Here is a 26,018-nt window from a genome sequence, read left to right as displayed (position 1 = left end):
GCCTCTGAAGTGAAGAAGCATATCCTGTGGGTTTATGCGAACACAGAGTCCTGTTTTTCAGATTCGCATCTCAAAAAGTACTTTTAGAAAAGACTCTCGTCCTAAGGGGCTGTTTGGTTGTTGTTGGTAAAGTTGTGTTTTTATGACACAACTTTTGAAAGTTGTTGTCCACCTCATCAATTTTACTTTTATACTTTTCTTTGTTTGTTTTTTATTCCATTGGAATCATAAAACACTTGTTTGGTTGGCAAAATGAAACTTTAATTGTTTGTTTGGAAAGTGTAAAAAAGTGGTCCCTACTCAAATGATCATATCGGTTGGAATTATTTTTTATTATTTTTTCCTAACTTCAATGTTAGTTTTCTCCTAAAATCATGTCTTTTTTTCATGAAATCACTTTACAAGCCACATCAGCATATGAAGTCACTTTATACTATTTTCACAACTACAAACAAACAATTGAAAGTGATGAAAGCTGACATTGGGACCCACTTTTTTACACTTTACATCCTTTTACATGGTAAAAACATACAACCAAACAGCCCCTAATTAGCTCTAGCGGTATTAGATTAAGAAATTGTTTATAGAAGGGTTTCAATTAAACTAAACCCTTCTTCCTAAAATGAAATTCAATGACATTATTGCCGAATTGAAGATTCGGCTCCCCAAAATTATTCTGGATGGCCTGTAACCTCACTCACCTTCCGTTTAATCTAACTTGGTTGTTTGCCCAAGTTGATTGGGCTTGCGAACCAGTCTTAGGTTTGTTTGGATTTGCACATGGCAGGACCCAACAACAAAAAAAAAAATCCCAAACTAATCATCCCTACATAATTTTGCTCTCCCTCACTCAAACCCGCCGTCGTACCTAACATTATCATATTAATAGCATTATCCACACAATCTAATAAATCCACCTCACAATATTTTTATGTCTGCGCATCACCCTTTTATTCATACTAGTTCTTCAGCACGTGCGACGCACATGGTTAAATATAAAATTATTTATTTTAAGGGTGTTTTTGTCTATCAAAATATTTTTTCGAACCCGTGCTTTTAAAGAGAGTATGATACGATAGACAAAGCCTGATCTGTAAGGAGAAAAGAAGTATCAAAATGTAGTATCTCCTATTATTTATTTATTTATTTGCGACTAATTATCTTAGCATATCTCAGAAATCCTTATAAGAATGGAATCTGAAACCTCACTTTTTTTTTAAAAAAAAAGGAGTGTTTATCAGTATGATAAACGCTCTTCTCTTTTCTTCCCTCGGACAACTGTTTATAAATGATAAAGTTTAGACAAGGGATGGGATGACTACCGACCGCTTGCTCTTCTAATCAACTAACAACACATGCTGGTTGTCGCATCACCAGCATCAGGATAAGCTCGGTACTCCTTTTTTTTTTTTTGAATTTTTTTAAATTTTTTAGGGAGGAGGAGCACATGGGCTCATGGGCCCCCAAAGGAAAACAGAAAACAGACCCCCCCTCCATGACTCACGACTTGGTACGAAGTGGGAACTTGTCACTTCCCCACAGACCTCGGAGAAGATTCTGCACTCCGCAGATAAAAAAAAGGGGAAAAAGATAGGAATGGCATATTCTTGGTTTATGCTTTTTGGTTTCTTAATTACAAAGTTTCATCTTTTTTTTTACTTGAAGTTGTGTTTTTTAAATGCTAGTAGTAGTAGTAGTAGTGTTGTGTGAAAAACATTTTTCAGATGCCTTTTTGGTGGATAAGACTTGTATACCCGCCGAGGTGCTACAAACCATAATTTGATTGGGCGAGATTCTAAATTAAAATATTTATTGCCAACAACAAGAGGGGGTGCGTTTTGCGTGCCGGGGCTTTTAGGGGTTTTGTTTTAGGAAAACAATCTTTAGGTTTCAAAGCGAATCGTACATTAAAGAATGAATGATTGAATTAAAAGTAGCGGACATTTTATGCAAGAGTATTGTCAAGTTTAATGTTCCAATTTTCTCTACTATCCTGCTCTTAACATTTTCTTGCACCGAAAGAGTATCCGAACATCGATCAACGCAAGCAACCTCTATCGAGCCCTCTTATACAAACTAGGATGGCTTGACTTAATTAGTTTTACTTTGACGCTTGACGTGTGAATGAACCTAACAAATATTAATTAATTTGTGTATCATGTGAAACAAAAATGAGTACTGACCAAACTCATGAGCGAATACTCTTGTGGCTATGAAGCTTGTAGAGTGCATCTTTTGATCTTCTCCTCTCTCTCTTTTTTTCTTTGCCGTTTCCTCCAACCTCTCGTCAAATTAATGGAGGACAACTCTCTCACATAATTTAGAAATGAACATGCAATAAACATGGCAAAATGGGATTTTTTTTTTGGTTAAGCCTACCTTCTTTGTTCTTCCTTTTTTCAAATGAAGTATTTAATTTCGATTTTGAATCTTAAACATTCTCTAATATACTTTCTACCGGGCCTCCAATTCCATGGGAGTACTTACATAAGGGCTCTAATATTCTCTAATGCACGTATCTCTATGTTGAGTTTATTACTATGTGAGTGTAGTCCCATACGGGATAGGAGAAGAAAGAGTAATCAATTTAAAATAGAAGTTGAGGTCAATACATAGTAGCTATAACTTTTGAATTAAAATTGGTTCATAATCTCTGTATAAAGGTCATTAACGATCTAGATTGGGTCCATTTTCTCCCCTACAAATAGCATCATCCAAAAGTATCGGGAGAATGACTAAGATTGATAAGAAGATGTTGATTTTACATAGGAGTTTGTGGGTTAAAATATTTGATTCCTAACCTCTATTTAAGAGCCACTAACTGTAGAACATTAGGCCCAATTTCTCTCCTATGCTCTTATGGGCAGAAAACTATGCAGAGTGCATGTAGTGGTCTGAGCGTTACTACAGGGATCCAAAATATGACCAATTGAGGGGACATGTGAGATGTCCCTCCCTATTGCATAATGAGCTGGTATGACCAGCTCATTATACAATAGGGAGGGGACACCTCACATATTCCCTTCATTGATACCATATTTTGGGTCCTTAAGGTATTTTTCTTGTAAAAATTTTTACAATAATAAATGTTGCATTTTCAAATCTATTTTGGCTATCTACTAGAGTAAATGTTTTCAGTTAATGCTAGGAATTATTCAATTTTATACTTAATTATCTTTCTAATTTAATCTGTATCCTCAACGAAATTCATGCACAACTAAATAAAATTTGATTGGGTTTTATCCTTTATACAAATCTTCTTTAATATACCCATCACAAATAAACGCGATTTTAATTATGGGTTTTTCAAAATTCATTACATGCATCCACTTTTATCCACAAAACAGACAAGTGTTATGAATTTTTTTAGATGAAGTAAAATTTCAATTATTGTGATTATTGTTTGCCAATTATTTTGTTGCCAAGTAAACATCGAGATTTAAATCGGACTGAAACAGGGCCAGCTATGTTTCGTGTAACACACAAGTGGGGGCCTCTTGTTCTTTTCTCAAAGCCCACATTGGTCTCCCTGACCGTTTGATTGATGTCTACGGCCTACCATCAAAAAAAGTACGCAGGCGAATGGGTCACAAAAATGAACCCTCTTTTCCTTTTTTCACTTATTTTAATTTTGATATTAATTATCTGGAGAGGACATGATATTCTGTTGCTACCTTGCATCTATATCTAATTTAAGTTCAAATTTGAAATTATTCTCTTCTCTAATTCAATCTCTTATCTCGCTCCGCTCCTCAAGCATTGAACCACTGAAAAAGGAAAATTTTGCAAAATAGACTTATTTGCAAAATAATATACTATACAATATTATAATCACTATAATATTATTATTTTTTAATAAATAAATTATAATAAATTAATAATTATAAAATATTATATAATAGTAACTTGTTTAATAATAATAAAAATATTATTATAATATATTAATAATAATAATACTATATTCTATAGTAAATGTAGTACAATAACAAAAATATTAATATCTTATATAATAAATAATATATTATTAAATATTTTTAATACTAAAATAAAATAATTTTAATACTAAAATAATTTACTACTGACAAATGATTATATTAATAATAGTACAACGTTATATTAATAATAAAATAATATTATTTTAAAAATATTGTATAATATATAGCAATAACAAATTGATATAATTAAATGTATTACTATTTGGAAATAATATGTAATAATTATAGTATAACATAACACATTAAAGTACAATATAATATTACAATACAGTATACAATATTATTTTGTATTATATTTAATATTTAGGATACTATAATAATGTAAACTAAATATTATAACATTTTATTTATAATATATTTTATTATATATTTAATATATAATATATTAATAATATGTTTACTACTAATATTTTAATGCATCAAACTAGTGTTCACCAAAAAACTCAACATTGTATTTTGCAAACGCTTTTAAGTGGAAAGCACAGCACTACAACATTTTTTTACAAAATCAAAACAAGAAAAACATAGTATCCAAACGAAGCCTTAAATGTTTTAAAACTATAAATTTATTTTTTTTCGATTGGAAAAAGAAATTCCTAACAAAATTAACCTATTGATCTATACATTCAACCCATCTAGCTACCTGACGAGACTCACTTGATTTTTTTAAGCTATAGATCCAAGCAACACAAATATTTCAAAGACACCCCTGGCATCATACCTTGAAATTTCTATCGCACTTTCGCTTGACACAGGATAAAGACAAAATGCATTACCATCTCAAATAAAAATAAGCTCACTTGTATAGTATCACAGTCACAGTCACATCGGTAAAAGTTATAATAATTTGATAAAAGCGCAAAAGTGAGACACCCTATTCGACGAACACAAAAGTATTTAAATTTTATCTTGGGCTTGCGGTTGGGCCACACTGCAAGAATGGCGACAAGTATGACGAGGGGTAGCGATATCACAACCACGAAGCCCATGATCACCTGATAACCACAAAACAGCAGACAGCATTTGTAATCCAGCTAGACAGTTTCAACGTGAAAATCGAGACGATGGAGAAAATTGATGATAAGAGTTGTTCGGTGATGATCATCTCCGAGGACGTTTGAGGAGGAAGAACGCATGGAGGTTGTGGTTAATTCTTACATAAAAACCCAGAACAAACAATGATTCGTACGGTTAATCGGCCGGGTTAGAAAACATACCTCTTTGATGTAAAGCTCAACATATTTTTATTTTTATTTTACAAGTACTAGAAAGTAGGAAGTCCATAAACTTCCAAATGCAGCACACCACGTGTTATCCCTCGTGCAGGCTACCTTAACGTAAACGAAACCTAATAGATAAGCGAAAAAAGAAAAGTAGGAATTAAAATTTGATGTTCCTGTTTTGATACGAAGGCCACGATTGGCTGCCCCCACCTGAACACACCCACCAAAAAATATAACTAAGGGCTGTTTGTTTGCATAAGGGGAAGGCGAAAGCCCGTCAAAAGTGTCAGTTTTGCCATGCTTTCTTGCAAAAACGTCTCTATTTGCAAGAAAGCCTGTCAAAACTGACACTTTTAGCAGGCTTTCCACCCAAGTTCGCTAAATCATGTTTTGATATAGTAAGGAGAGCTGATACCGCGTATTGTACCTTGATCACTGATAGCCTGACCAAGTTACACACATGATATGACGTATGATAGTACTAAAGATTGTCGATCAAAACAGCTAAACAGAAAAATAAAATGCAAAGAACTTTTCATTTTGAATCAAAGAATTGTCCTAACTCACCAAAAGTATAGCCTGCAGGCTGGCTGCAGGTTTCGTGTTTACTTTGTTCTGACGAGTACCTGTACTAGGAGTTCAGTTGAAATCACAGGCGATAGGAGTAAGCTTTCACTTTGATTGCAGAAAGCTGGATCAAGAATGCTGGTATTGTATTTACGTGTGCATCGTAGCAGTCAAAAGAAGCCTGACGATATCAGCAAGTCACTCTAATTAAATCTTCCTTCAACACGATCAAAGAAATAAATGATTGGATTGTGCAAAATCAATCCTTTGTATACAGATGAATAATTTTAGGGTCTGTTCCCTATTAATTGAAACATAGCTCGAAGCACTACACAAGAAGAAATAAGAAATGGCAGAGAGAACATGTAAAATGCTGATAAAAGAACGAGCAAGATCGAGTTCAGTGTACCTGCCGACAGGAGAGAATGCATAGAATTTCCCCAAAAAGCTCAGGTTGCATCTTCATGAGCAGCATCTCTCACCAAAAAACTAGCTTGCGAAATGTTAGTCTTCCTCACAGAAAAGCAAAGTGGCAGAATAACAGTGAAATCTCACCACTTTGACTAAACAGCCTAATTGTGTATTCCAGTATCAAGAGTGCGCTTCCTGATGCAAAAATCGACTCTAAGAGTAGGAGATGGTTCAAATTCGAAACCCAACAAAATAGTCAATACCTTTGCTTCATTTGTTAGTTTAGCACGATAGGCTAACTGAATCTTCATAGATAGCAACAGCTTGCATCCTCTCTCGCCACAAAACTGGCACTAGTAAAAAAAAAATTCAACATAATATTACTCAGGTGATATTGCACTCGAAACAAAAATTAGCTAATGCGCTTGAATAGAATAACAATTAATATATACATGGGCACTCTTTGGACCACCTGCACTACTGCTTTGAACTTGAGAAGCTCCTAGTTCATATCAGAGGCATGGATCAGTGTTTTACAGATTCCCCTAATGTAATTTTGCTCATTTAGGAGGCCTTCATGTCTGGGTTATTATCATAGTTTTGTCTTTTGTGCGCTGTGCATGGTTTGAGTTCTGTACTCAAATCATTTTTATCGGCACTCTTGGTTATGTATGAGTCATACACTCCAAGAGCGGTGTTTTATTGTACACAGCTTTTATACATATGTTATGATGGTTTCCAGTTAAAAATAATAATTACTATATACATGGTGATTTATGAAGTAGTTATATAGCTGCAGAAAATAATGTAAAGAAGGCTAATCCTTCTATCTATAGGATGCAAATGGATAGGATATGGCATCTATTAAATACAGTACGAATACAAATGTAGTTCAGTAGGGATGATCTTATGTACATCCACCAAAACTGACACTGATATGGACATTTAATATCCATACCCTTATACCCATTCAGACATGGATGTGGACCCAAATAAATTCCATTTGCATCCTAGCATATTTCACACTAACAGGTAGGACGGTTAATACAATATCAATGTGACGCTTCTTGGTAGGGTTTTGAAAAGTCTTATGATACCAATATGTAACAGTCATATTTTGTAGAACTTTTGAGCATAATGATGTATAACCCCAATAAATTGTCTCCGTTGTTCAATCCGATGCTGGTCAATACTAGATTGATATTAGTGCATATCACACAAATATACAAAGAAATTTAAAAGTTAGCATAAAATTAAATAAGAATAAATTCCACCATTATACATAACTAAATAAGGCTATTTAAAATAAAATCATAATTTAAAAAAAGATAAATAACATATTGTAACCATAAAAACTGGTACAAAGATAAGTACATATCCATGAAAAATAAAAATTAATAAGTTGATAAATTACAAAAGTAATTTTTAAATTTAAAAAGACTTTTTCTATTCACATATAAGAAAAAGACTTAAATTATGCAGGACAAGATAGATATGAAGAAGAATGATGAATGTAAACAGATCACATCGATAAAATGCAATCCTGTAACTTAGGTACGGGAAAAAAGAAATCCTAAAAAAGGAATCTATATGCATGCACTGAATAAATAACTCTTGAAAAACGACCAGTATCAATTGCAATTTAAGCTACATTATAATGCAAGCAAACTATGAATTCAAAACAGAGATCACAGTATAGCTGTGAAACACACTCCTCATAATCATTATATCCAAAAGGGAATATAAGTTTCAATCAAAGAAGACCATGAGAATTCATACATGCGAAGGCAAGAATTGATTAGTGTTCCGGAATTAGAAGCAGGGCGGCTAGGGTATCACAGGCGGACAAAAGAAATAGGACAGCATCAAGGCACCAACAATAACAGCAGGACAGCAGTGCAGCCACTATAACTGCTCAATGCTAGTACCGAGGTAATATTCCTAATACACGTTATTGGCCTGAGTAACGTTATTAATACATTAATGACAAAAGAAGCACTTACCTACATTGAAGAAGGTCAAAAGAGGAGAGCAAGCCACAACAAATGTAGTAATTTATCTATCCGTAGAAATGGAAGTAGCATAAACTGCACTACAAGCAACAAGGACGATCGATTAGAAATTTGTAAGGAGCCGATACAAGTGGTTAATGAGGCGTTGGCCACGAGATAACATTAACTAGTAGACCTGAATGCTTTCATCTACACTAAGCAGGGAAATATATAAACTGCTACAGAGACAAAGAAATGAAGGTTATTACTCTGTATAAGTAGATTCAAGAGTACAAAACTGGAAGTAAGTATTCAAAATTGATAAGTTTATAAACAAAATTAACATTAGAGGAATACTAGATAGACTATCCTAGAGCACTGCCATGAAAAAAGCAAAATAATTCTGAACGCTGGTGTGATATTTGAAACAAGTTTGATGCCACCAAACAATGATGACATGACAAAATGAAGAGAGTAAAAGGGCGAAGAAAGGGCACAATAAGAGCAGTGGTCCCGTAAGCTATCCAGACTCTCCTAATCCCACTAGCTACTGGAGGAGGGAATAAACTTCCCATATTATGTGCATGCAAGGAATCAGACTTGCACAAGAGCAAATGACTCGCAATAACAAGACTTCACTGTACATAAAATGCCCGTTTGATAGTGCTCATGTGTATTATTGGATTTTGGATGCATACATTAAGGGGAGCATTAAGGGGAGATTTTAGACACCAACTTCCTTACAGCTTTGTATGTGATGCAAGTACTATCATGATGGCACTTTTTCTTAGTCTAGACAATTAATGTTCATACTGGAATCGTAATTATAATAAACTTGTTAGTTCCCAATATGAAAATATATAGGATCTTAGTAAAAAGAAATACCTCCAAACATAACAAATAGACCAATTTCTAAAAATGATATTTGAACAATAGTTTATACAGCATTTTATATCAACCTTTGTTGCTATAATTAGGTCACACTGTGCTTACGAGTCCATATTGGGCAATTATCTATATTTACGTAATGCTGGAAGATGGATAAATCAGTTAGCCGTTCTAATATTTCTAGGGATATATATCCCTAGCCCTAAACCTTTTCTTCTTCTATTTTCCTAAAAGCATATTTTCGATTTATTTACCCTAATATTCATCCAAAAAATTTAAATGAAGAGAACATAACACCCCCCCTTGTGTGGCCTTTGGCCAACACATAGAGGCCTCCGGTGTAAACATGACTCACTTGGAAAGGCAAAATAAACAGGGGTTAATACACATATGCTAAGTTACAAATGATGAATTTTGAACATGGGAACTTCTGAAAGGACCTTGTGGTCCTCCAATGGCATGTCAGATAAACTCTTATGTCCAAAATCTTAAACCAATGGCTTTTAAATGAGAATATACACCAAGCGAACTTTGTAGTTGATACCCAATTGTGCAAACCAATAAATGAAATCAAGACCTAACTATTATATTTACTACTTAACAAGCTTCATAATCATTATGGTGACACAAGATGTGTCAACATAGTACTGACACTTATATTGAACACTCCAGATGGAATTCATAAATAACGTACAGAAATATAAACGCCGAAAGTTCTATTGAACAGTAGTATACATGATGAAATCAGGTATGCTATACAAGACTGAACTAATAGGACATTGCAAAGACTTAAAAAATCTTCACTAAACAGAAATTTAAAAGCCTTCAACCTATCTTTAACCAATATGTTGTAATCTTATATGAAAAGCTGATGGTAAACAACGAATGGTGAAATTAACCGGAAATATCAACACAGAGAATAGCAAGGTTAATCCTCAATAGTTGTTACAGTATGCCGGGGACATCTTAAGGGATAATAAAGATCTTAGATTATGTTTTCTTTCCTTTGTCTATGTTGAATATTATGGAAAAAAAAATCTCAAACTGTCAACAATCACTTAGGAAAGCCCTCTCGTTGTTTAATTATAAATGCATTCCTAACTCAAATTAAATATGAATGCTATTTCTTGTGTATACTTTATTTCTTGCTTGAACATGGATATAATATGCCTAACATAATAATAAATTTTAAGATAAGATGAAAGGTGAATATGACATGCATCTACGATGTACCGATGTACTTAGCGAGAATATTGGTGAGGCTCCATCATTAAGGTATTCTGTCACAGCTGCTGAAATAACATAAAGGATAAGAAAAGGGAGCATGGAAGATAAATATAACCTAAACCTTTATGACCCTCAGTCAATTTCTGCAGAATGATCAATTACGGAATGTTTTGAAACATAGAAGATGCATAAGGTAATCCAATAAGCTAAAGGAACTCAAATTCTGGCGGAAATAGTTCACTGCCCAAGGGAAGTCTGGATGGTTTTCACATTATGAAGTATAAAATAACAGGAATGATCAAAGAAGTCGAGAATGATGGTCCTTTTCACGATGAAGATTTTGAGAGCCGTCGCTTGTAGCGCTTTAAAACTGGTGCTAAGTTCTTTTTCCCTTGAGGGAAAGCAACTTTTGCTGCTCCAGTACCTGCTTGGCCTTTGCGTCCAGAGATTGAAATTTCAACATCCTTTATCAGCTCAAGGATAAAGTCCCTGGAAGTGAACTGAACAGTACCAGGGCTCTCTTTGGTATGTTGGAGTGCTTCCGGAAGTTGAAGACACTTGCAACAAAAAATTGGCTGTCTGGGCTTGCAAAAGGCTGGATCAAGAATTCCCTGCATTGTACACAAATGTATGAAAACAACAACCAGAACACACACATAGCGACATATGATACTAAATAATTCTTTATCTCAAATATGATTTATGTGGAAGATCGTGATGCTTTGAGCAGCCATAGCAAACTGGTTTAGGATGCTTTGAAAATATAGCACAAAGATGTAAAATAATAGTGCCTGACATGGATGGAAACTTGATGGGTTTACATGGTATGAGAAACCCGTTAGGTTTGAGTTATGCCAGCTTAAGGATTAAACTATCATAAGAAATCACATATTCAAAGGGAAAAAAAGGGAAAAGGAGGAAAGAAAGGAAACCCTAAATATCAATGATTTTACAGTCTGTAAATAATGCTGCATTCTGACTATGACAAAAAAAGTTAGATGAATTAGACTGAAAACAAATCAGTTTTAATATTTAACTCAAGGCACCTGTGCATTCAATCAGTTTATTCTAAAGTATCAGAATTGCTAAATGTGAAGGTAAAGAGAAAAAGACCATACTGGTCTTAAAGCGTATTAATTTCTCCACACTAAGAGATAGATATCCAGTTTAAACTGTTAAACCTGATGTTTTTGCATTGTATAACACTTCAAGTTTTTTTCTTTTCTTTGTTACAAAGATATTCATGCCTCATAGAGCACCTACGTAATCTAGTTCCAATTCTGCCTGTCCAGTAAATGCCGTGAAATGGTACAAAACCAATCAACTATCCTCTATAACTGAAAAGTTCTGGGACTAGCCATGAAATTCAAGGCATTAACTCACAAAACTAGTTGCACTAGACATTCAATAAGGTCAATATAAGATATACATCAAGAGAGTGACAAAAAAAATTGTTTGAGATGTTTACCTGCAGGCGGTTAAGGACATATGTGTATTTTCCCCACACCTCAGGCCGGCTCTCAACAAGTAGCAAGTCCAAGATCCGATGAACACACCAGACACCAAAGCTCAGAACTAGGCGAGCTTGCAAGATGCAGCCTTCCCCACAGTAAGGTATAACAGGCAGAGATATAGTCTTACCACCCTCCTCACTCCTCGGATTTTCCTGCAAAAGATCATCTTTACCCAATAGTTTCTCTGCCACAGCGAAATAATGTATCAGTTCTTCATCACATCCATCATTCTGGCCAAAAAATAGCCAACCTGATCCCTCCAATTTCATCAGCTTCCTTATACAAAATCTAACAGACTGAATCAAAAGGCGGTCTGTCTCCCTAAAAGAAAGAAACTCTTTGGGAATACCATTTTCACTACTTATACCCCGGCCTCCCCAAGTCAATGTTATACTGGATTGAGGAGGAGTCTGTTCTTGGAGCTTAGTCCTGAGATCCTTACGACCAAGGATTGGTTCAGATACTGAACGATCTACCTCAGTTCTGAAGGCAAGATTCAGATGTTGCAAGTTTACATCTGCAGACGAGTCACCATATTGCTCGTATCTTTGAACAGAAAGAGTATTGTAATGCATTGTATTGTCATATAAGGAGTTTGTTCCACTGGAAAATGGCGGTATCATGTAGTGTAAACCACTATATAATGGACCAAATCCACTTGGAACTAGGGTATAGATTACCTGATTTTCACTTGGCGTGTGATACTGTGAATGATATGTAGGTAACCAATATTGACTTCCTACGTCCACCAAATAAGGTAATTCAGTACTTGGAGCAGTGAGTGATAATATAGGTCCACTGTAGTAGTCCGTAGGGTTTGCTGCCAATGGAAGCTTTTCAGCAGCTAAAGGAAACTTTTGGGATAGTGATTCTGCAACACCTGCTGGCATCTTTAATTCAGAAGATGAATCAAGTGCCAAATCCAACAGCAAATGTACTCTTATCAACTTTGCTTCTTCAGTCAGTGCACCATGATAGTCAAAGAAAAGCGCCCAAAACTCCTCAAGGATATCAGCTACCTGCTTCTTAATTGCACGGCCCAGTGCAGTGGTTGCATTCCTTCCACTGCCTTCACTAGCAGCAGACATGCTGTTTAAGCTACCTGAGTCAAGAGGTTCAGATGAACCAATCATATGACTTTCCTCATCAAGCAAACCTGTTCCTACTATTGTACTCTCTTTCATCAACCCGGGGTTTGACAGACAACTTGCATCCACTAATCCACCAGTGCAAATCTCATCCGAAACTGACTGAATTGCTTGCAAGCTAGAAATTTCCTTTGGAGGATGGTCAAGTTCAATTCTTTCTGGTTGACGAAGATTAGAGTCCAGGAGTGAATTGTCAGATTGATTCTTCCTAGAGATCACGGAAGTCTCTAGGATTTTGGGGATCATCCTGGCTACAGACTCTTGTTTTTCAACAGTTTCATCATTTAAATGACTTTCTTCTCTATACTCAGCTTTCTTCGTTTTCTTTGTCTGCAATGCTGAGTTAGAAAGCTGCACAGCTTCTTCAGTTCTTTCTGGCTGACGAAGATTAAAGCCCATGAGTGAACTGTCAGATTGATTTTTCATAGAGACCATGGAAGTCTCTAGGATTTTGGGGATCATCCTGGCTACAGACTCTTGTTTTTCAACAGTTTCATCATCTAAATGACTTTCTTTTGTGTATTCAGATACCTTAGTTTTCTTTCTCTGCAATGACAACTTAGAAAGCTGCATACCTTCTCCAATGCTTGAAGATATTAATTGCGCGGCTAGTAGACAGAACATAAAAGATAGGAAAGTATATGCAAGGAGGAACAGAGGATAAAAGAGCATAGCTATTACCACCATATTTTCCTTGAACTCAACTGCCCTTCCACCACTTCCGAATAATATCACTGGAATGACGACATAGTTAGATGCAAACATCGTGATTATGGATGTAAACATCATCATGCCAGCAATTAGAGCAAATAATGTCACACAATAAGAAACTTTAACCGCATCCATCATCAACCTGGATGGTCACAACAGAAAGACCAAACAATTGTCGGGAAGCAGGAAGAAAGCGAATTTAAACCTGAACTTGAGAAGAGGAAATTTTGAGAGGACAATGATATAGGTGGGCCGTCAACAACCTGCATGTGGAAAAATGAATAAATAATGGGACAATTATCATAGTTTCTTCCTTAAATATGAAAAGGAAAAACATTTCATTATGAGATACAAAATGACCAAATTGTTAGTGTCTTCGCAAGTGCAACAGTCACAGGAAAGCCAAAGCTAGGATGTCTAGTAAAAGAACTAAAACTGAAGAGAGGTTTCATTTTCTACCAATGTTCTTCCTAACTCTCTGCGTTAATTAGGATTTTAATGCATACACTTAGTCTTTCATTTAACCAAGCTAATTCCTCGAAGATCCTAGAATAACAAGTAAATGAGAATCGAGATAAAATGAAAAATCTATCTCATCGGGCCATGAAGCAAGAAATATTAGCAACAGCAAAAAATGTCCTTATACTGTAAGAATCCTTTTTCCTCCATTCAGTTATGTTCAACGGTCATCGCTCTATTAAAATAATGACCATGGTATCCTTTTTAGCTGTAGCAGTACATGCTCATGGTCAGCTCTAATCATCATTCAGTTAATCTTATCACTCTTAGTAAGTGGCACATTTATAGCACATAAGTAAAAAAGAAGTATGTGTGTGCATGCGTGCATGCATGTTAAAGAAATTGGGTAGAAAATGGCAGATAACAATTGAATAGCCATGGTGATTCATTGAGGACTATGACTGGGCTGCCAGAGGACGTCAAAAGACATTTTTATACATGCAATGAACTCCGCCTAGCTGCAAAATGATTCTTTGATGGGAACATTGTCAGTTTGTCATAATGGAGTAATCGATGAAAAATTCCTAACCCTGAGAAACTCCACTATTGCTTAAAAATCCACTCACTATTTTCACTCTAAATCAGAAAAAGACACTTCTGCATGGAGGGTTCGATCTCACAGAGGCAGAGAGCCTGTGCAGCCTGCTAATGCAATAAGCTGTGTAAACCAGCACTTTCCATTCTCAGTAAACCTCTTAAAGAACATGTAGAGACTTACTTCCATAAACGAAAATGATAGTATTGCTCATACATCTGCATAATGTAAAAAGTATTTTGTATTTGGTATGATAATGCATTGAAAAAACATAATCAGAGTATGAATTCACCACCATAAATGCTTAAAATGCATCCTTCCTTTCCTTTCTTTTCTATGTTACTAGGTATGAGTACTAACCGACAGGCATAAGAAATCAAGTTAAGTTCAAATATGGTTAAATTGGTTAAAGTATTTAAAGCATTAACTTTTGAGCACAATGAACAAGCAATGATGATATAGATGATATAGAGAATTAGCTACCACTTATTTACATAGAATTCTCAACAATATGGCAATTAAACAAAAAACATGTTAGAATTCTCAACTATTGGCAATTAAATAATACACTTTTTAGTTGTTGGTGTATCCTACTCTAGTTTGGCAATTAAATAATACACTTTTTAGTTGTTGGTGTATCCTACTCTAGTTTGGCAATTACATAGAACACTTTATAGTTGTTGGCGTATCCTATTATCACCTTTAGGATAATTATGTGTGCCCCAAAATGCTCCATACTCGACAACAACAACAACAAAATTTTCATCCTAAGTTTTTAGGGTCGACTACATGAATCCTATTCTTCTATTCAGTACTATTTGGGGTCATCTACTCTATAACTATTATCACATCATCCTTAATTGCTTCCTATCAAGTTCTTTTAGGTCTATCTCCATATCTCTTTGCCCCCATTAACTATAATATTATCACTTTTCCTAACTAGTGCACTAAAAAGGCCTTTGTTGTACAAATCATCTCATCTGGTTTCTTCTCATTTTATCCTCAATAAGAATCTCTAGTCTCCTCAAAATGCACTCCATTCGTATCCTATCTTTTAGTGTATACCCACAAGACCATTATAAAATTATCATTTCTACTACACCCATTCTTTACACATGTTTTTATTGCAAAAATTCTGATCAATAAAGCATTCCCGGTCTTATAGTCCTGTAAAACTTTCCCTTTCAATCTAATAAGTATTCTACAAAAGCACTCCTCCATTTTCATCATCCCAATTTAATTTAGTGTTATACACACAACAATTATTGACTTTCAATTCAAAAATTATGACTTTGCCTGATGAGCCTAATAAGGTTACATATAAAGTTGGGATATGTAATGGGGGTTCCAAAGTTCAAATTCAGGCTAAGTCCTTTGCCCAAAAAGTATTAAAAAATGTCAATTTGTTGATATAACGCCAATATTTTCTACAGCAAAACTTACTAAAAAAATAGTTCAATCTTCATGAATGTCATAGTCAACCATTAATATAGTGTTGGACTAACACATAACTAGAACTCCACTGCTCCAGCTTAGTGTTAAAGGATGAAACTAGATCATGAAAGATCTCAGAAATAAGATTAAATTACTACTCTTTTCAATAAAAAATTACATAACTATAACATATGTAAATAGTAAAAAAACAATAAGAAAAATGTAACTTTAACAAAATAAGACTAAGAAATTGTAAGAGAAATTATAGCTACTACAACCAAAATGCAAAATATTGAAAAGAGAGAGAAATTGACTAGGAAATCATACAGCCTATACACTGTTATAAATAGCGGTAAATAGCTCCGCAATAGCGGCGCTAATAGCGTTAGTAGTCCCTTCCCGCGACGCTATCGGCCTCGACGCTATCGCGCAATAGTGGTGACATGTTACGGAATATGTCTGTTCGCAAAAGCGGCCAATAGTGTATCATAACGGTAAATAGTGAGCGATTGTATTCGAAATTTGCTTTTTGACTGCTATTTAAAAGCGGTTTGAGTCATAACGGTAAATAGTGAGCGATTGTATTCGAAATTTGCTTTTTGACTGCTATTTAAAAGCGGTTTGAGGCTTATTTTTTTAAAATTAAACTCAACCCTTGACCATTGTATTTCACCGTCTCCTGTGATTTTCAGCATACTCCCGTCACCTCTCATAGCCTCTGACACCTACCTTGATACTTCCTCTCACCTCCTTCACAGTGAGCTCCTCTTAGGGCATTACTGTCATCGCTAAGCTCTTCTTCTCGAAAACGGTGACTTTTTAACTCCTCCAGTCATCTTTGGTATTACGTGATGGTACATGTCTATTTCATGTTTAGGATCTCTTTAAATCATCTAATATGTACTTTTAGATTTCTTAGATTTTTCTTTAATTTTTTTAATATTTATACATATCTAAATTAAACCGCTATTTGACTTTGTACTTTTTACCGCTATTTTGCCGCAATAGCCCGAAATAACCTTAGCGATGCCTCACCGCTACGTGACGCTATCCGCTATCGATAACCTTAAGCCTATATGGACCAATACATAACGTTATAACTAGCAGCTCATAATTGAAATATAAATTGCCTAAGAAGACCCAAAGAGATAATGATCGGACAAATTTAGATGTAAGATGCTGAGATGCGATTATTGCAATAAGTAATAAAAAGTAGCGAAAATAAGATAGGTATGACAAATCAAAATGAGGAATCCTATTTGCAAAGAGAGATCTAGATGTAAGAAATTGAGAACAGAAGTGTCAATAGCTTTTGTAAAGAGATAGAGAGGGCATACCTATTTGCTACAATTTGTTGTCCCTTATTGGGGCTTAAAGAGATAGAAATCAAGGAGAAGAAAATTAGACTCAAAAGGAAATTTAAAGGCGAACAAGAAGAAGAAAATAGAAGGGGCGATAGGGGATGAATCTATGGGGCATGTATTTATCTCACTTACTTTTGCTTTAAAGAGGTCAAACCATATTTTCCACAAACAAGAAGTGGGATGAATCACGAGGCATGCATTTATTCTTATTTACTTCCGTTTTAAAGAGGTCAAACCATATTTTCCACAAATACGAAATGGATAGGAAATAATAATTATAGAATCTTCAGAAGGCAACTGGCAAATGTAAAAGTATGAAAATTGAATCCAGAAAGGACGAGGTACTTCTCAAATTACCTTTCAACTGCACAAAGCGAATAAATTAAATGATCAAAATACGTATACGTATACAACATATAGAGTTAGCGATGAGAATGGCGATTGTAACTAAGTTACTTATGAATTGTGTGATTATCTTGATCGTACATCACAAAGAACCCATTGGCATGATCATAAACACATATATGTATCCAAAATACACCAGCACATATCCATGATACATGTGCACACATACATGTACACGCTCCGCAAAAGAACAATAACTTTCAAAGTGCTATGCTCTCACAATTGTAGATAATTCACACTTACCTACTAGCATAAATAGAAACTTTATTATATTTCAGAAACTTTTAGATGATGAAATAATTGAATTTATAGAAAGAGAGAAAGGAAAAGGACAACAATGCATCTCCTTTCTCCTTTCTATTTCGTTCCCCTTGCTTATCCTTTTCCTATTCATTTATTATTTCTTTCCTTACCATTCAACTTTCACGAAGTGGCTCAATAAATGAGTGAATACAGTGACTCAATAAATGAGTGAATACAAGCAGCATACACATGCATGTGTACATGTACAATTGTCAGAGCAATGAGCATGGGTATGTAAATAATTAAATTATGACTATTATGATTATGGCCATTTGTACCAAAAAGCCCCATTAGTGAGACATACTATACGATGATCTAAGTTTGTCAAATGAGTTACTACGGTTTTTACCATACTAGTTGACTTTCATGTCGTATCAACGTCTCTGGTCTACTAAATACGCTCAAGTAGCACATTGTTCCTTGATTCCACATCATTCTGAACATATCATTCAAGGGTCATGCATCGACAAATATACTGGAACAGCAAATTCATACACTGATTAACTGCAGGAATCGTCATGTTGATTTTAAACCAGGACTCACATCAAGGTGACTGTGTTACAATTTATCTGTTTGAGAATAATCATATTCAAGATTTCAAGGGTCAATGTAGAGTACTGTTCTATAATAGACTCAACCTTAGATATATTGATCATCAGTTGTAAACATGGGACATGTTATTAAATGCATAACTCACAAAACTATAGCATCCACACAACTTTCTAAATTAATTTTTTTTTAGAAATAGGGCTTATAAAGATTTTAGGCAGAAAGAATTAGGGAACTACACGTAGAAATCCCCAAATTCAAAGTACTAAATGAATCTTTAATCAAAATTTAGTTAGACTGTATAATTCTTAGCTCTACACAAGTCCGAGTCATGTTATTAGCAAAAGAATCAGAGTCGGATCTTACACATTAAACTTGGCACTAACAGGTAATAACATCTACAAATTCCACATAAAGCTCATGCCTAAGACCATCTCCAACCGAGCGCCATTTTGAGGCAAAACTGGATTTTGCCGCTACGATCAGTCTCCAACCCAGCGCCATTTTGGGCGCTATTTTAGCAGTGATGAACAGCGCGACGCCATATTTGGCGTCACACTGTTCATCATCGCATTACTGTTTATTTATTATTATTTTTTTCAATTTTTTTATTTTTACCTCATACTTTTATGTATTTACAATTTGACCCCAATTGTTTTATTAAATGTATAAAACAACCCCAATAATATTTAAATTTTATAATTTTACCCTAATTGTATAATTTGGACAAAATAAATTATTTTTTAAAAATAAAAATAATGCTAAAATTTAAAAGACATTATTATTAATTATAATATTAAAATCTAGACATTAATAATATAAAACTTCATTAAAGAGCAATCATAATACATAATTCAAATATAAATTACATATCTGGAATACATAACATATAAAAACTGACACACATAATATAAAACTTCATTAAAATAAAACATAAAATACAAACTAAACATGGTGACGTTACTTAAGATGGACAAGCAACTCTCAATAATCTGGTAGATCGGGGCCAGAGTGTCCAATATCATTGAAATAATTGCTAAAATTAGAAGCAGACCCTTGTTCTTGTTGATTTCTTTTTTGTATTATTTTAATCTGTTGAGCTCGAACGTACTCACGCACGTTTGGATCAGCAATGGAATTCAAATCTTTCATTATAATTTTCCATTCATCTCTATCTTTTTTCATAGCTATCTTTTCTCGCTCGATATCAAATGCTACTTGTCTGTCCAAGCTCGCCTTGTCTAACCTGTCTATAAGTCGGTTGTTGGAGGTCTCGATGGATTCCACTACGCTTGACTCATGATCATCATTTTTTCTTTTCAATTTGACTTTTTTTTACCCCAATAGGTCGTTCAGATGGAGTAAACGATGACAGTCCAGGAGATGTTGATATAGGAGATTCCGGAGTGGGATTATCTGATTGTGACGAGTCGAAGTTCACACTTTGGGGTTGTCTTCGACCAACTTGTCTTGCTGTGGGGACATCATCTTTAAATTTTTTAAAATTTTTAACCATATTCCAGACATGATCAAATTTGAAACCTTTTTTGTACTTTGGTTCTTGCATAAATAACATCTTTGCTCGAACTAACTGCAAATTCTAATGAACATCAAGTTATGTTTTTCAACAATAATAATAAATTTCAAACGATAATTAATAGAATACTTACAATATCTTCATCTGAAGCACCACTTGGATTCAGATTCTCTACTTGTCTCAAACACGCATTCAATTTCCTTACTTCATTACTTATGATTTCCATTCGAGAACGAATTGATCGGCTTGTACGCACATCAGAATTTTGGTCTCGAAGTTCATTGTATTTGTCATTCATACGAGACCAAAATGCATCTCGAGATTGGTTTCTACCGATAATAGGGTCTTGAGAAATATCCAAGAATACTTGACAAAGGAGCACATCTTCAGTAACAGTGTATCCAGATGATCGAACAAACATTTTTTTTTGTAAAAAGCGGTTGGTTTGGAGATTAGAAATACTTTGAAGAAATACTTAGAATTGGGTGGTTTGAAGTAGAAACCGTGAATGTTATTTATAGCCAATCCAATTTTTTTTTTTTTTGTTTGAATTTGAATTTTTCGATAGTCAACATTTGAAATTGAATCGTTGTGGACAAAATGATCAGCTTTACACATTGTCCAACGTTATCGGTGGGAATTATTTTTTGAAAACTGATCAGCTTTACACATTATCCAACATATACACAGCTCAGCTTTCCTTGAGTTGTGTGAAAGCTTTGTACAAGTGGGAATCATTTTTTGAAAATTGATCAGCTTTACACATTGTCCAACGTATACACAGCTCAGCTTTCCTTGAATTGTGTGAAAGTTTTGTACGAGTGTGAATCATTTTTTAAAAACTGATCAGCTTCATAAATTGTCCAACGTATACACAGCTCAGCTTTCCTTAAATTGTGTGAAAGCTTTGTACGAGTGGGAATCATTTTTTGAAAACTGATCAGCTTTACACATTGTCCAACGTATACACAGCTCAGCTTTCCTTAAATTGTGTGAAAGCTTTGTACGAGTGGGAATTATTTTTTGAAAACTGATCAGCTTTACACATTGTCCAACGTATACACAGCTCAGCTTTCTTTGAATTGTGTGAAAGCTTTGTACGAGTGGGAATCATTTTTTTGAAAACCGGTCGGCTTTACACACTGTCCAACGTATACACAACTCAGTAAAGTTTTATAAATAGCATACTAGATTAGGTACATCCACACAATTATTCGTTGTTGTGTTAAAATTATTATTCTCCATTTCTGCATACCTCAGTCATTCTTTTCTTACTCCAAAAATAAATTTCGATGTTGGAGGTCCATCATATTTATCATCATCTTCATCTTCGGATGATGATAATTTTCTGACCAATATCATTGCAGAGATTAATGAAACCGAAGAAGTAATTTGTGAGTACATCAACAACAACATGATCCTCGCTAACAATTTACGTCAACAAAACTCCCAACCGATCCATGGTGGCTCGATTCCTGGTCATGCAGTGATCAACCGCGATCGAGAAACTGCGAATCAGAATTTGGTCATAGATTACTTTGTCGATAATCCACGTTTTGGAGAAGATATGTTTCGTCGTCGATATCGGATGTCAAGAAGTTTGTTCATTCGTATTGTTGATGCAGTGAAAGATCATGACCATTACTTCCAACAACGAAGTGATGGACTTGGTAGAATGGGATTATCGCCGTTACAGAAAGTAACAGCTGTTTTCCGCATGTTGGCATACGGTCTACCAGCTGATGCTACGGACGAATACGTTAAAATAGATGAGTCAACAGCAATTGAAAGTATGACAAGATTTTGTCGTGCTATGGTGGAGATATTCGCAGAGCGGTATCTACGAACACCTAACGCTAACGATATTGCTAGGCTACTCTATATTGGTAAAAAATGTGATTTTTCAGGAATATTAGGAAGTCTTGATTGTATGCATTGGAAATGGAAAAATTATCCAACAACATGGTCTGGGTAATACACAGGACGTAGTGGGTCACCAACTATTATCCTTGAAGCTGTGACAGATTATGATCTTTGGATATGGCACGCATATTTTGGTATGCCAGGCACCAATAATGATATCAATGTGTTAGAGTCATCTAATCTTTTCTCTAACCTAGCTTAAGGTATTGCTCCTCCCGCTTACTATGTTATTCAAGGAAAAGAGTATAATATGGGTTATTATTTAGCTGATGGTGTATATCCAATTGCAAATCGTGATTGTAGAAACAGGAAGCATGTAGAAAAGACGTAGAACGTGCGTTCGGAGTTCTCCAATCACGATTTGCAATTGTGACAGGATCAGCACGTTTTTAAAAAAAATATGTATTACATGACATAATGACTGCATGCATTATTATGCACAATATGATAATCGAGGATGAACGTGATCTTTATGCACCAATTCAAGAAGTGAGGGAAGCACCAACACCAGAAGTTAATATGGTAGCAGATGAAACTACAAAATTTACTCAATTTATTACACGTTACGAAAAAATCAAGGATAAAGATGCCCATATTGCGCTTCGTAATGCATTGATAGATCATCTATGGGAGGAATACACTAATTCAGATAGTTAAGTGCATACTAAATTTGTAATTTTTATATTGTTGTTAATGTTTAATTATTTTCTTGTATTTTATTTTCTGTTGTGTTCTTGAATGTAATATTTTGGCAATATCAATAATAAAAATATAATATTTTAGCAATCAAGTTATTTTAATTAATAAAATAATATTTTATTGTTTTATTAGTTTAATTTTTTAAATAATAAATCATTTTGTTTGGAAAATATGTGAAAAAAATAAAATTTGATATGTGGGGTTAATTGTTGAAATAGTTAAAAATATAGGGAATAAAAAATAATAATATAAAAGTAGATAAAAAGAAAGATACTAAGAATATATTTTTTTATGCAAAAAATGGTGCAGTGGGTTAGAGATGAATTACTGTTAGATGTGACTTTTGCATCATTTTGGTGCAAAATTTGCACCATTTTGGTGCGATGGGTTGGAGATGCCCTAAAGTGATATCGGGCCTGGCCGTTGTAGCTCCATTCTAAGTATCTAATAATAAACTTCGGAGGAAAAAAAAAGGATATTTTTTCTTAATCAAATTTACATAAATAATATGGTAAAATGAAGTTAGAAGGCGAATTTTCCCGGTACTGGTGGTCAAAATTTCAAGAATAGTGTAAATTGAGACAATTTGGATAACTCTAACATTTTCCGCCCTAAAGGGAATAATCTTCAATCAATGACGTTAGAAGGCGAATTTTCCCGGAATTGGTGGTCAAAATTTCAAGAATAGTGTAAATTGAGAGAATTTGGGATGCAATAACTCAACATTTTCCGCCCTAAAGGGAATAATCTTCAATCTCTTCAAAATGATTTTAAATATAATTAAAATTAAATATTAAAGGGAGAGAATAGCGTACTGATTTGAATTGAGAAGTCCGAAGCTTCTCCATTGTAGATCGCTCAAATAAATTCGGTTGATTTCTCGGAAAATTCAGAAACGAAATGGGGAAGGACTTAGAAACGAGGGGTTTTTATTTTTTTTAACTGGCGAAGGTTGAGATCGGAAAAGGGAACTCAACGTATGACCTTACAAAAAATTTTCAAAACAGCCTCACAGCATGTTTTAATTTTCAAAACTGACACTTTTTTTTACCAAAATCGACATATTTTTTTGGGTCCAACTATTCACACTCCCAAACAGTAACTTTGGGGGTGTGTGAGGACTAAATTGCCCTTCTCCCAAGATTAGTGTTATTTCTTTTTTTTTTGGCTACATTTATTAGTTGTATGAAATTTGGATTATTTTTAATTTCTAATGTTAACATTTCAATTTTAATGATATCATTTTAAGTTTAATATTCTCATTATTTTTAAACTAGGATTAAAAAATTAATAACATGACGTTGCATTTAATAACACAATTTATAAAACTATTTCATATTAACATAAATTTTCAACATAAATCAAAAATTGTAGTGGTAAGTATGACAAAAAAAGAAAATTCGCAAAATAATTTACTTTTATTTTAATCTTATAAGATGCAAATAAATTCTTTTTAAAACAAAAAATGTAAATTAATCACATCTTACTTCAAAACCAAAAAAACTAAAAAAACAATTACTTATTTCTCACCGGACACGGAGTCCGGTGGGCGAAAAATTAAAAAAAAAATATATAAAGCACACCGGACACGGAGTCCGGTGGGCGAACAATTAAAAAAATATATAAAGCACACCTGACACGGAGTCCGGTGGCAGTAATAATTTAAAAAAAAATTATTGCACACCGCTCCGGTGGTAACAAAAGGGCATTTTCGGCAATCCAACTCCCAAAATTACTGTTTGGGAGTGGATATAGCAAACATGTATTTTTTGCCACGTCAGCTTAATCTCATTCCTAAACAATCGGGGTTGATAACCCCGACTGTTTAGGAGGTTATTAAACCCTAATTAAAAGTCTTAAACCCGATTTTTTATGTTCTAAATAGTCGGGATTGGGAACCCCGACTAATTAGGAAATAAGAGTAAGCTGACATGCTAAAAAATTGATTGATTTTGGTAAAAAAAAGTGGGTCGGTTTTGAAAATTAAAAACGGGTTTGAGACTGTTTTGAAAATTTGTTCTATGACCTTATTTGACCATCCTACGTGGCTTGCATTCACCCCAATGTTTAAGTGTTAGTAGTAATTTATAAATAAATTAATAAATTATAGTGTCTTTTAGAAATGAATCAATTAAATTAAAACCTCAAATATAAATATGTGATACTTGTGGGTTGAGTAAAGTCCTATCTGATCCGAGCATATCCACTGCGTATTGGGTAATTTGGTAATTGTCATGGCTCATGGGCGGCCAAGGTATTCCCGTATAGAAAGTGTTAATTTGGTAATTGTCATGACTCATGGGAGGCCGAGATATTCCCGTATAGAGCAATGTTTTGATATCTTATGAGAAGAATCTTTATGACACGTCATTAGAAGTAAAGAAATTGTGTAATTTTCAAATTCGATAAATAGACTTTTTAATTTACTTGCATTAAAAAGGGAAATTTTTACTTCCACCTGTTGTTTATCTGGTGATCGAGTATTATAGATATTCAAGAATTTTTTTCTAGAATTTTCTAAGTTAGAATGTACAGATTCTATCAAGAAAGAAAATATAAATTATGTGATCAATTCCAAAATCCGATGTTGTACTCTTTTTACATCTTCCTAAATACTAATTGACCTGTCAAAACGATTACTCTCTGGTTTCAAAATTTATAAAATATAGTCTGAGAATTATTTGTACATATTATGCACTCATATTGATTGTCTTTTAATAAAATAATTTATATCTATCCAATGTCAAACAACATTCAAATATTTAGCTTAAGGAGTTAAAAGAATACAATATCTATAATAATAGTAATATCTAAACTATGAGCTTCATTAACTTATAAGAATGTGAGCAATATAAAATGACAACTTAATTTACTTTATCAAATAATTTATTACAAATTATGAAAGGCAAGGGGAATTAGAACGATCATATACCTATCCCAAATAAATATTAAATTTCTCTTAGAGATTCTTATAGTAAAAGATTTTTAGAGTTGATGTGTAGGATAAATTTAAGGACAGATGAGTAGATGATCCAAACCAATTCATTGAGTGATAGACTTGCCCTCAACTATGGA

The 26,018-nt window shown here is 34.1% G+C and overlaps 2 protein-coding genes across 13 annotated transcripts; both read right to left on the bottom strand.

The window, feature by feature from the left end:
* On the bottom strand, positions 4,927–23,929 carry LOC109836316. 12 transcript variants are annotated; one of them, XR_002245913.1, is made up of 8 exons: positions 23,759–23,929; positions 11,771–13,938; positions 10,309–10,913; positions 8,200–8,283; positions 6,460–6,549; positions 6,195–6,391; positions 5,786–6,002; positions 4,927–4,990 (listed from the first exon to the last, which is right to left on the bottom strand). XR_002245913.1 is itself a non-coding variant. In XM_020404178.1 (4 exons), the coding sequence occupies exons 1-4, from the start codon at positions 23,789–23,791 to the stop codon at positions 10,629–10,631; spliced, it is 2,304 nt and encodes a 767-aa protein (XP_020259767.1). In that variant the 5' UTR covers positions 23,792–23,929; the 3' UTR covers positions 8,257–10,628. The 12 variants fall into 12 exon arrangements, 2 of the variants coding, with proteins under 2 accessions (XP_020259767.1, XP_020259766.1); XR_002245919.1 differs by having other exon boundaries at positions 10,418–10,913; XR_002245918.1 differs by having other exon boundaries at positions 8,200–8,288; positions 10,424–10,913.
* On the bottom strand, positions 19,796–20,841 carry LOC109836317 (glutathione S-transferase T3-like). Its single transcript, XM_020404179.1, has 2 exons — positions 20,455–20,841; positions 19,796–20,375 (listed from the first exon to the last, which is right to left on the bottom strand). Exons 1-2 carry the CDS (start codon positions 20,740–20,742, stop codon positions 20,091–20,093), a joined length of 573 nt encoding a protein of 190 aa, XP_020259768.1. The 5' UTR covers positions 20,743–20,841; the 3' UTR covers positions 19,796–20,090.

Source organism: Asparagus officinalis, chromosome 4 (assembly GCF_001876935.1).
Source record: "Asparagus officinalis chromosome 4, Aspof.V1, whole genome shotgun sequence".
NCBI lineage: Eukaryota > Viridiplantae > Streptophyta > Magnoliopsida > Asparagales > Asparagaceae > Asparagus > Asparagus officinalis.
Note: the sequence above shows the minus strand (reverse complement) of the source record. Positions and strands in the feature narration are given on the sequence as shown.

Bases quoted from the DNA above. Each gene is read 5' to 3' on its own strand.
- LOC109836317 (XM_020404179.1), bottom strand. From the start codon at position 20,742: ATGTTTGTTCGATCATCTGGATACACTGTTACTGAAGATGTGCTCCTT. The intron at 20,376-20,454 runs GTAAGTATTCTA...TAGAATTTGCAG, and splicing joins GTGCTTCAGATGAAGATATT to TTAGTTCGAGCAAAGATGTT.
- LOC109836316 (XM_020404177.1), bottom strand. From the start codon at position 13,813: ATGATGGATGCGGTTAAAGTTTCTTATTGTGTGACATTATTTGCTCTA. The intron at 10,914-11,770 runs GTAAACATCTCA...TGTACAATGCAG, and splicing joins ATGTCCTTAACCGCCTGCAG to GGAATTCTTGATCCAGCCTT.